The 12511-nt window shown below is 36.6% G+C and overlaps 1 protein-coding gene and 1 non-coding gene across 2 annotated transcripts in view; both read right to left on the bottom strand.

Annotated features, from left to right (window-relative positions):
• LOC103184403 (NADP-dependent malic enzyme) overlaps nucleotides 1-12511 on the bottom strand; it is a 76103-nt gene that overhangs the window by 10194 nt on the left and 53398 nt on the right. The window contains exons 6-7 of the mRNA XM_007902360.1: nucleotides 11129-11232; nucleotides 5823-5932 (exon numbers count right to left, since the gene is read on the bottom strand). Coding sequence (XP_007900551.1) covers nucleotides 5823-5932; nucleotides 11129-11232 — 214 coding nt within the window. The remainder of the gene's footprint in view (nucleotides 1-5822; nucleotides 5933-11128; nucleotides 11233-12511) is intronic.
• On the bottom strand, nucleotides 11622-11693 carry trnav-uac. Its single transcript has one exon. It is a non-coding gene; the product is annotated as a tRNA-Val (tRNA).

Here is a 12511-nt window from a genome sequence, read left to right as displayed (position 1 = left end):
CTTTGAGACATTTCTTTTAATAATAATGCTTGCATTTGATATAGATCGTTATCATGTCACATTTATGCTGTCTCTTGCCTTTGCCATCTTGGAATTAACCCTATTGAATTCATGAAGCTAACTCAATACTACTTGACCTGCCAATAAATCTTCCAAGTGGTATTCATTTGTAGCACTGGTAGTCAATATAAACATAAAAGGAGACCTCTTCCAATTTGATGGCGGTCCAGCATTTGAGGGAAACGTCAGTTGCCAGATATGCTACTTTGTGATAAAATAGTGCCAGTAAAAAGCAGACTGATAACAGAACTATACAGCCTTAATTTTTTTCTATGCAATTCTCCAAAAGAAGTGTTAACATTAAAAAGATTTTAAGGTGTCTTTTAGCAGTCCTGTAGAGTATTAGTTAGAGCACTGATCTTGCAAGAGGAGCTGGGTTCAATTCCCGGGCAGGACGAAACCTTAGACAAGTTTCCTTACTCCACGCACCATTGTTCACCTAGCAGTAAGTCAGAACTGGCTGTTAGTCGATTGGCGGATTGCTTTCTGCTGTCAAAATCCCTTTTTTAAAAAAGAAAAGAATAATTTGGTCACTCAATCCATGACTTGTGGGACACTGCTGTGTACGATTGGCTGCTGGGTTTCACCCACAAAATATACAGTCAATTCACTTCACAGTATATTCTGTGAAGCGCTTTGAAGCGTCTCAACGACGTGATGAGGCGCTATATCAAATGCTATTATTATTTGGCAAAAGAACAATAGGGTCTAATGTGTAGAGTTTCTAACAAAATTCCTTAAGCAATAGGTGGGTTCAGAAAATAGATCATAACATACTTCTGTTTACCGGAAAGAGTCCCCATTCATGCAACTCAGTTTCTTATGAAGGAATTTAGAATTAGAATTCCTACGTTTTAGAGACTAGTATACAGTAATCATTTCTCAACTCAGAGGATTCGAGGCATACATTTTTTAAAAAATTCCTGTTTGTCATTCTAAAATAACTTAATTTCCTTCATAAATGAGTTGCAGTCATAATGTTTATCACACAATTTTATAAAGTAATATATCACATTTTGTGTCTCTGCTTGATCCTTGAACACAATGGACACTTGCTTTCAAAGGCTTACAACATGGTGAATGACTGTACATAAAATAGATTTTAGTTATATGCTTATGCCACAATTGAGCATTTTCGTAACAAACTACTATTTTTAAAAAAAATAAAATGACCTTTGTAAAATTGGAGAGAATCGTCTCATTTTGAGACTCGTAACATTTCTGTGGTTTGGAAAAACAATTTGGTTTCCTTAGCTTTTCGCCATCTCGCAACTTTTTTATTTTAGGACCCTACACTGACAAGTTGCCCCACAAAATATATAGTCAATTCACTTTACTGTATATCCTGTGAAGTGCTCTGAGACGTCCCAACTATGTTTTGTTAGAGTCCCTGCTGGGGTTATATTCCTGGAATGTTTTTTCAGGAGACATCTGGAGTAATATACTAGGACATTATCTTTGTGCAAACTCGGCCAGTGTTTCTTTAATACTGCTTCTGTGGAAAAATCATCTTTCAACATTTCAAGCTAATCCAAAGTGAATTATGTTTTGATTGGACACTTATTTTATTTACAGTTGTTCTTGGAATTCCAGTTCTCTGTGACAAACGCTTGCAAAGGACTTCAAATTGGTTTTATGCCTGAAATTTGTGTTAAGAATAATAAGCAAGCCAATCATTTTTCCCCGATCAAATATTGTTATAAAAATAAGAAGTCGGATATAAGTAAGCAGTATAAGATAAGTAAAGAAAATTAAATCTAATATAATTCTGATCACAAACCTCAGATTTTGACGTTGACTTTCTGCCTCAAAATGTTGTGATTTTAACTCAGCTTTGGGATTGGATCATCCTCATTTTAGGCAACCACACGTTCAAAAACAATAATTAGAATACTGCCTTTCGCACAAAATAAGCCCTTCAATTTTTTTTATAATAATAATTTGGTCACTCAACCACAACGGTTTGTGGGACACTGCTGTGTGCAATTGGCTGCCGCGTTTCGTCCACTAAAATATAGTCAATTCACTTTACAGTAAATTCTGTGAAGCACAGTGAGGAATGTTACAGCATCCTTCATGCTGTTTGGTCTTTATTAAAAGCAATTTTTAACATTATGAAAGTTTCTTCAGTCTTTTACCTGTAAGGATCTTTGTGAAATGTGTTTGGACTGTCACAACTCAGTAGCTAGTGACTGAGCAGCTTATATCACAAAACTGCTCTTAATTGGCAACTTCCCTCAGAGAGCTATTAGGGGTAAGTCACTGCATTTCACAGTAAATCCTGTGAAACTCTAGACATGATAATGTAGCATTTCAATTGCAAGGATTATTATTATTATTTTCTATGTTGGAGCTCAGAGACACATTAATGAGGTACAGTAGAGGAGGAAACTGCACTCTACACTTAAACTGCATTGCATCTAACCTGTGAGTGTTTGATGCTGAACTAAATTGGGAAAGTGTTCCATTTTCCAGCACTATCATCCTCATGTTAATGAGAACAAAATTCACTGAAACAATTGTTTTGATTACATGATTGAACACGTTATGAATCGAATATCAACATTTCATGATTGGCAATGAAGTAAGATTTTAAGTCTAAAGCATATCGCATCTCAAATTCCACCTGGTTTTAGACCAAGATTATTCTGCCTTAATTTAAGATTGTGAATAATAGTAGAAAATTCTTAAAAATTCAGCTTTTCATTTTTTTTAAGAACTGTAGAAAATCGACTTCCAAATTAAGACTGAATATAAGAATTTTCAACAATTTTGAGACTTAAATTTCAAGTCAAAGAAAAGCATTACATGCAAAGATTAGGTGAATTTTCAGGCTTCATAATAGATACCAATTTTCACATTCACCTCTTGTGAAAGCAGAAATTGTACGATTCAGATTTTATTGTCTGAAATGAAAGTTTCAGCATGTTGTATTAGCTGGTCCAAAAATGTCCCTGTTAGTGTCTGTCTGACTCATGAAATGTTGAAAAAGTTGACAACCTATATCCTATATGTGCATCAACCCCCTTCCACAAGATCGTATCAGCTCAACAAGAATGGGAACATTTGGCAGCAGTGCTGGAAGATAGGAACTAAAACAGCATAACTCAGTGGTGGTAAGAGAATGCAAAAGCCCAAGCTGCTAAATGAAGAGGATCATTTTACATTACAACAAAACAGACTAGGAGTATCACAAAGCTGATAAGTGTGAATCACGAAACTAAACAAGAATCCTTCTGTTCAGTTACAGATGTATAAAACACCAAACAAAATTTACTACATGGACATTTACCTGAACAGTATTAAGAAAAAAATAAGAAGAACTTCCACAGCACCTTATTACACAGAACTGCCCAAAGCGCTTCACAAATAATGGTTGCCAAATGTTTTTGTGGACAGCAGCTATTGGCATCATCACCATCCCACACACAGCCAAGGGACTATGACCAGAAAAACAATAATCTGCTTGTGAAAGAGGAACATGTTCTGATAGATAAGAATGTATAGACAGCTGAATTCCCAGACGCTTAGGCTGCATCCCAAGCCCAATACTCTCTCTCTAAATTGTTATTTTATTCAGTTATGTTATTCATATCCATTTTAGAAGTTTTGTTTAGAAATGCTGAACACAATTGTGAGCTGCTGAGTAGAAATAACCAGTGTTCATTCATTTCAATATAAATCTTCCAGAAATGCATTTGCCATTCAGCCAGAACTCATTAGTGCAGTGTAGAGGGACAGCTGCAATGTCAGGGGTGTTGTCCTTCAGATGAGATGTTATATTGATACCATATAGTATATATAATACATATACATTTTTATTGCAGTTATATATGGACATTTTTTTTCTTCTGGTCTCTCTCTCCATTCCTTATTTGCCTCTGCATTTAACTGTGATAGTGCACCTAGCCTTGTATTTCAAACTGAAGGAATTCAAATACATTCTCATAAGTGAATTTTTTAATAAAAATGTTGCAATCCAACCACAACACAAGCTTTAACACACCCATAAATCCAACTCAATCTCTGTAGCTTCTTGAAAACTCCTTGTGACTGACTACGCAACTCTTATTCTCTGGCCTGATGACTCTAAGCTCAACATGTTATGATGACAATTTCCAGCAAAGTGTTGATGCCCTCCACGTACCAACTGAAAAATCATGAACATAGTCTCCTTTCCAAATATCGGGAAATTTTACAGTGACCAATGCAAAAAATATAAATTTCTCAAGCATGAAACAATTTTATTTACTCATTAAATTGGTAACAGGGAAAATACTAATTTTGCTTACTCACTGCTCAAAGATCCGCTCAGTGACATATTTATGCCTCCTTCTGTGTTGGAAAATCCTATGATTCTGTGTAAAAATCGGTCTGCTTCGAAAAATCTTAAAACATCCAACAGAGTCTAAACCTGGTGCTTATAAGGTGTTGTAAATGGAGACTTCTTTCTGGTAACTGAAGTGTGTCACACTGAGCTGGGGGAACTCTGATGCGATATAATTCAGGAGCAAAGTTCCTTGGAAGTCTGCTTGGTTACTGGAAGGATTCCCAATTACAACTTAGGATCTTAGGGAAGCGACCAGGCTTGATGGCCCCAATATTAACAAAGGTTTACACTATAAGCGTCTTTGTACGGTGCGGCAGATTTTATTTGGTCTGAATTTAGAGCATCTGATTTTGACTCAGGAACAGATGCTCTTTGAATAGATGCTGGTTAAATCAGAGTTGGATGAGTTCACATGGTATCCAAAGCTATTTATTAGGGGAAAAAAAGTATCACAATGATTAATTGCACTCAGACTCAGGTTTTTTTTGTTAGTGGAGCACACATTCAAGAAGAAAACATCTGCAGCTAGTTCAAATCCTAAGAGATAACTCCATAACTGTTTTTAATTCAAATCACATTGGTCATTTAATTACATCTCTGCCTCTGTAGTTCTGTCCTAGTGGAAAGATTCGTATTAACTCTTTAGGTTTAATTCAACACAAAATGCAAGCAGTGGAGAACAAAGATTGATCTTTATGAAGTCAGTGATACCTCAGCTAGGTATGCAAAGAACACCAAGATTTGAAATTTGCTCCATTCTCCTACTAAAATTCATTCTAAACCCCAAGTTGTTTATTTAAATCCCCTCTTGTCCTAGATCTTACTCCTGACCCATGGCTATACAAGACCAACAATTGTTAAATCCAGAACATGGGTTTGAATTTTTGCTTCGGGTCCTGTCACCTTTCTGAGGAGATGGTCATCACTTCCCCCTCAACTGAATCCAGGTGTCTGGAGACAAAAGGCAACCGGTCCATAGGTATAGAGCCATATTCAGATACTCAAAATCCTACATTCTATGTAAAATCTATAATAGTCTGGTAACCAAAGTATGTTACACTGAGCTGTGGGAGCTTTGCTCCTGAGTTAGACTGCCCACAGTCAGAGCTCCCACAGCTAGTGGGCTTCTCAGGAAGTAAAGGCAATTAAAAGGATAACCAAAACTAGCTAAATATAATGCAGATGTGAGATTTCGTTTTTTTTAAAAAAATCAGGCTCACACGAGCTTACATAATTACAAAAGTTGCTCATTTCACTTGAATATCTTTCACGGTCTGAATTGTCTAGAATCAGTTGGGTTTCCTTGTTATTTGTTCAAAACCATCCCAACTCAGAACTCATCAACGTTAGACTATTCATCACAGATTGAGTATCCTTAGGAGTACTGAATGGCAATTCTTAACAAAGAAAAAATACAATTTTGTCACAATACCTTGGATGTCGTCATTGAAAGTGCAGTACTTGTTGCGATATTTGTTGAGGAGGCGGAAGGCATTGGTGTTTGCAAAATCCTCAAACTGAATCAAGCAGTTTATTCCGTACCTACAATCAGAGGAATAAAAATCTATTATGACAGGTTTTTAAAATAAGACATGAAAGGTAAAACCCTAAACAATCAATAAATTACTTAATAATAATTTTGATATAGCACCCTTCACGTTAGGTGGACTGGGGTATCAAATAAGACAATAACACACATCTTAAAGTGCAAATTAATCTACGTTTTAAGATCAATTTTCTGTTGCAATCCCAGAGCCCAATTTTAAAAATGTACATAAGTTACTAGTAATGTGTGAAACCTGCAGAAAATGTTCAGGGGTTAGAAGGTCTTTTACATGAATGATACAATCACCATTTGCCATACCATGTTCATCTTATGCTGTATTTGCAGAACCTTGAGTGTGCTTTTTAAAAATCTGCAACACCATCTTCTGCTGAGTATGTATGTGAAATATTGGCAATGTTGCCAGCAAAATTATAATTTTGCACAAGACTAATAGTTGTGATCAGTTTATGGTTGGTCCACAAACTAGTTTTTGAGCTAGCAACAGTTACCTCTTTCATGTAGCACAAATTTATAGATCCATAGAAATTTACAGCACAGAAGGCAGTCACTCGGCCCATCATTTCTTTGAAAGAGCAACCCATTCAATCCTGTTTATCTGCCTTTTCCCCACTCTCCTGTAAATAATTCCATTAAGTTGTCTATTATTTCATCTATATGCTGCAAACGTCTGTTCTGAACTGGATGGTTTTATAGTTAGCTGACGGAAACCATAAATTGCTCCAATAGATGACAGATAATCAAAAGCTTTCCATCACCAGACAATGGTTTCAGGAAGTTACCTGCTGTTAGTTAGTTAAAATATACAGGATACAGTAAATCTCAGCCAGGGTGGGGTTTTGTATTAAGTTGTGAAAAAAAACATTTTGCTTGCGATTAAATGGTTGAGGAACTTCCTGTGCTAATGAGCAGCCTGTGCTCTGCAAAGAGAAAAATACATAAAAGTGAGCACAGAATCACTGATGTCTATAGCACGTTATATTCCTGCTGGACAAGTTCTGTGTTGCCTGCTGGTGGCAGTGTGGTTATGAGATCAGAGGTTAATGAATGAGTCACGTCAAGGAAACAATACTCTACTTACAGAGCAGGGTTTGTATTGAAACAAAACCAGAGGTGAAGTGTGGTTGGACATGGGATGGAATGTGAGAATTCCCAGTGAAACTCATTGCTGTTCTTTTCTCATGGTATCTTTCTTCCACATGTTATTGTTCAAATAGACAAATGCTTAAATTGGCAATGCTGAAATTAATTTTAATTCACAATAGCAATGACCATCCTTTATGAGATTATTTTGAAACCTGTTATTCTCTCTTGTCAGTTTCTTCCATTGGTTACCATTGCACTACACATCAATGATGAAATTTTTATGGCAACATTTATGCAGACTTGCTAAAGTGCGAACAATTCACTCTGTTTATTATTGAGTAGGTAGTATGTTAAATTCCATACAAAATAGCAAAGGGATCAATTTCTTAGCTGGGCAACAGAATAAGGAAATTAGATGACAGAAATTAAGATCATGAAAAAATAAAGACTTCAGTAAGTGCTACAACCAGAGTTTCCACTTTCAGGCTGAAGAATTTTTGTGATCTCCACCATTTTAATGCTAGAGAATCTGTTTTTTTTTCTAGGTTTAATCAACTGACAACTGCAATAGATTCAGGATTAATCTGCTTTCCCATGTGAGAAATTCCTCATGATACAAAATGTGGCTTCTGACAATGTGAACAAACACAGGTTAAATACAGTTATTAACCCCAGATCATCAGTGATAAGACTTCCTTTTGACACATCTCAACTTGTTGAAATTCCTCAATCCAGTTCATACATTTGTTTCTTTATGGTGGTCATATTACATTGCACAACTACACCAGCAATATCCTACAAACAACAAGGAGCTGAATGACCAGTGAATCTGTGCTTTTGGTGAAATTGGATGAAGAAAGGATGTTAGCCAGAATAATGAGAGAAACTCTGTTTTCCATTTCAAAATAGTGCTAAGTGATCCTTCATATCCACATGAAACACTATAACATTCAGACTGTTTTACAACTCATCTGAGAGAATGAGTCTCCACAATACAGGGTTCCTTCATTCCTACAGAAATTCTGAGCTCAACTTGAGTGACCGTTCCTGAAATCTGCTTGCACGCTTATAGCCTTCCCAGCCCTGTGCCTCTCAATCATCTTTTCTCCTGCAAATACAAGTTAAGTTCTTGGTTCTTAAGCCCTCTGGGATGCTACCCTGTGTGAAGGGAGCAATATAAATGCAAGTTGTTATTGTTGTTGGTTGTAAATTGCTTTGAGGCATTTAATTTTTTAGGTGAAAGATGATGTAAGAATGTAAACTGTGATGAATTACTTTTAATCATTGCTGCTACTCAAATGACACAGATGGAAAAGCGAATACAAGAAAGGTGAATCCTAAGGAAAACTGGTTGCAGCTCATCATTATTGACAACTTCAGTTTCTACAAAGAATATATCAAAGAGTATTCCAAAATACAGTTTGGAATACTGTCATTTTATTTAGCAGATGACAGTTACCACCAGCTCCTAAATTCCCAAATACGGAACCACAAGTAACACTGATCTATAGTACTGCAAATAGCAAAGCCCACTTGTAATATTGGTATTGACTTATACAAAGTAAGAATGTACGCTTCGAAAGTCAGTTTCTTGTCTCCTACATACAAGTGTGAAGTGAACGGGAGAGATTACAACTGGTTGGACAAGCAAATGCTATGACTCCTACACTTGGAACACTTTTCTGATAACCTCGAGTTTGCCTTAAGTTATAAGATACCCTTTGAAATACTGTTGCCAGAATTTTAGAGCTTCACACAAAAATGAAATTTGAACAAAAAAGACTGCTAATAATGGCATCTTCTGTAAATCAATGGCTGCTTTAGCTTGGCTGGCTTTAAAAGAAAATTTAAACAGGGATAGTCATAAAATCTAAGTAAAGAACAAAAACTATTCAAAGCTTTATCACGTTCCATAGTGAATAATATTCTTATCAATGCAACACTTTTGATCAGATTGAATCAAATATAGCTATCTGAGCAGGTTTCTGCACCACACTATTCATTAACCTGAATACACTGTGTCTTCATTCTCTCTACACCCTTATGCTGTTTATGAAGTTTGTAATACGACTTTTGTTGCCGTTGAAACTACATAATTATGTTGAACACAAAAGGAATGGACCTGTCAAAGACTGAGGGCAGACATTTGCAGGCAGACTCAATTTAACTCCCTTTCTTTGATTGCAAGCCAGCACCCCAAATAAGGTCGCTGGCAAAGTTGTGGTAATTTATTCTTGAAATGTCTGGGAAGATTCACAGTTTAATCTCTCAAGGCAAAAGTTCTGAATTTCTTTTAATTGTAAGAGATACTCTTGGTTCACAGCTAGGTTGTAGTTGTACCTCTTCTGAGAGAATAAAAGATCATAAAACTATAACTTATTAGTCAGGAGCTGAGCACAGAACAAAGCTTGTTCTGTTACCTTTAGTTTTCCCAGAGAAAAGGGAAAATGCTACTGCACATTTTAATGACAAAACAGTATCATCAGGCATTCAATTAGTCATTTGCACTTGGAACAAGAGAAGGGCAAGTCATGAGACTGTGGAAAGAGCTGTTCCATTCTTATTCTCAATGGGATTCAGAGAGTAAAAGCATACTTTCAAATATGCCAAGTCAGCAGAATAAAAAGGCACAGGTTTAGGGCTGCAAGATTTAACCTAAAAATTATTTAATTTATTTGGGGTCTATTATACGAATTATGTAAATTCATGTATACAGTAGATTTCTGTTAAAGTGTGATACAAGTTCACTTATAGTTTATTTGGGGTGTGGACCTCGCTTTGCATAAAAATCAAATTACCCGCAGAAAGCTGGTTGTTTTGCATCAAATAATAATAATAATCCTTGCATTTGATATAGTGCTTTTCATGTCGGGAGAACGTCCCAAAGCGCTTCACAGAACACACTATAAAGTTAATTGACTGTCTATTTGTGGGCGAACGCGGCAGCCAATTGCGCACAGCAATGTCCCACAAACAGTCGTAGATTGAAAATGACCAATTTATTATTGTTTTTGGTTTTGGAGGGATTATTATTAGGCGGGTGGAGTAAGGAAACTTGCCCAAGGTTTCGCCCTGCCTGGAATTGAACTCAGGTCTCTCACTTGCAAAGCGAGTGCTCTAACCACTGAGCTACAGGACTCCACAAAATAATGTTGTTTCCCCTCCAAACAGCGGCTAGCAGCCTGCATGTTAAAAACGCCTGACTTCTGTTGACATCAGGTTGGAATTTTATGGACTCCAATTTCTGTGTTATACCTGGGTTCTACTGTATAATGTGAGTCGTGTACAGCATGTGTGCCAAAGGAATTGCAGGGATCATTAATTATGTAATTAACAACCATTGGAGAATTGCCTGTAATTTGCTCACCTGTAATTCATACTGCCTAAACTCAACCAACGAAAATATAGACATTGGTCCCAAAAGTACTGCATTTCTTATTTTTTTTCCATATGGTGCAAAACAGAAATGATAGGATTACCAAAAAAACTACCCAGGGGATTTCCTATCAGCAAGGTAATTTGCCGTTATTCCCTGAACAATATTTTACAAAATTCTTTCCTACAATAGGACGTAGATTCCCTTAAGCAATGATTCTAGCAGCCTATTGGCACTTGTTCAAGTGAACAATAAAAATGTACCAGTTTATAGCTTTTAAAAGCAGGTACAATTTATGATTCTGGTAGTCGAGCATTGCTTAAATGGGTCTGTTTTCTTAGTAAATGGTGTTGACAAGGAACATTTTCCTCAATTGGGCCATTTTTCTCAGAACATATTGGGCCAGACTCAACAGGCTTGGTCTGGTTAATCCTTTGAGCATGTAGTTTTCCTAACAATGTTTTGTTTGTCCCCTTTTTAAAGTGAATAACAATCTCTTAATTTTGCCCAGCTCTGCAGATCCAAAATTACAACATTTCATTGCATACATTTGTCAGGTTAATCAACTTTTAAATCAAACAACACATTCTGAGAAGGTGTCCCAATGGTCTGGCACTTTTATGTGCAAAAGCAAAGAAGCTGGAACAGGGATACCAATACCACATGAATTAAGTCACTTTCTGAATGAAAACCATGAGTTACAACATCCTACCTGTTTGTAACTGCTTCCATGAACTCGTCAAGCAATTCGTCATACTCCTTCCCACGAATTCTCTTATGTTTCAATCCAATATAAAGTGGATCATTGAGGAGATTCTGGAAATGATTAGAGATTTACCATTAGTTTTTACTTTCAACCACTGTTTACTAATTTTCCTGCATGCTTCCTCTTTTAGCTCCTTCATTCCTATAAACAATTGTTTTCTGATTGATACATATCAAGTTTGATTCGTTTACAGAATGTGGAAAAACACATCTAATAATAATAATAATCCTTGCATTTGATATAGCGCTTTTCACATCGGGAGGACGTCCCAAAGCGCTTCACAGAACACACTGTAAAGTGAATTGACTGTATATTTGTGGGCGAATGCGGCAGCCAATTGCGCACAGTCGTAGATTGAAAATGACCAATTTATTATTGTTTTTTGGTTTTTGGAGGGATTATTATCAGGCGTGTGGAGTAAGGAAACTTGCCCAAGGTTTCGTCCTGCCTGGAATTGAACTCAGGTCTCTCGCTTGTAAAGCGAGTGCTCTAACCACTGAGCTACAGGACTCCACTACAGGACAGGACTGTGAATAGTGTGAAAATAAATAATGAATACTTCTTACATTTGTCAAATGAAGACAATGAGAGTTTGTTGTAAAACATTGCAGATTTAGATTTCCTGATCAATAAGCTATTTGATAGTTTACCAATCAAATAGCCATTTATTTATCATCATATTAAGCAACAACAACTTGCATTGATAGAGCGCTCCACAAGCAAGCAGAGTTAGAGTGACATTGAGTCCTGTAGCTCAGTGGTTAGAGCACTCGCCTTGCAAGTGAGGCACCTGGACTCAATTCCCGGCAGGGTGAAACCTTGGGCAAGTTTCCTTACTCCACACGCCTGATAATAATCCCTCCAGAAAACAAATAATAAATTGGTCGTTTTCAATCCACGACTGTTTGTGGACATGGTGTGCGCAATTGGCTGCCGCGTTTCGCTCACAAATATACAATCACCTAACTTTACAGCATACTCTCTGAAGTGCTTTGAGACATCTAGAAAAGCGCTGTATCAAATGCAAGAATTATTATTATTATTATTATTGAGCTGGAAAGAGTGGGGATGTGATCAAAGGCATGGTCAAAAAAGAAAGTCTTCAGCTGTGATTTGAAGACAGGTAAAGAGTGGGGCAAGTCGGACGGACTGAGGCAGGGAGTTCCAGAGATTGTGGGAATAATTGTCAATCAAAGAAACTCCTAAAAAAAAACATGCACTGAAATTACGAGAACACAGTTAGAGTCCTGTTATCAGAATTTAAAGATGTGCTAACTAACCAACATAACCAATATTCAAATTGCCAAGCAGCCGTTTGCTAAGTCTATA

This window comes from Callorhinchus milii, unplaced genomic scaffold (genome assembly GCF_018977255.1).
Source record: "Callorhinchus milii isolate IMCB2004 unplaced genomic scaffold, IMCB_Cmil_1.0 Scaffold4, whole genome shotgun sequence".
In the NCBI taxonomy this organism is placed as follows: Eukaryota; Metazoa; Chordata; class Chondrichthyes; order Chimaeriformes; family Callorhinchidae; genus Callorhinchus; species Callorhinchus milii.
This window is presented reverse-complemented; position numbering and strand designations above follow the sequence as displayed.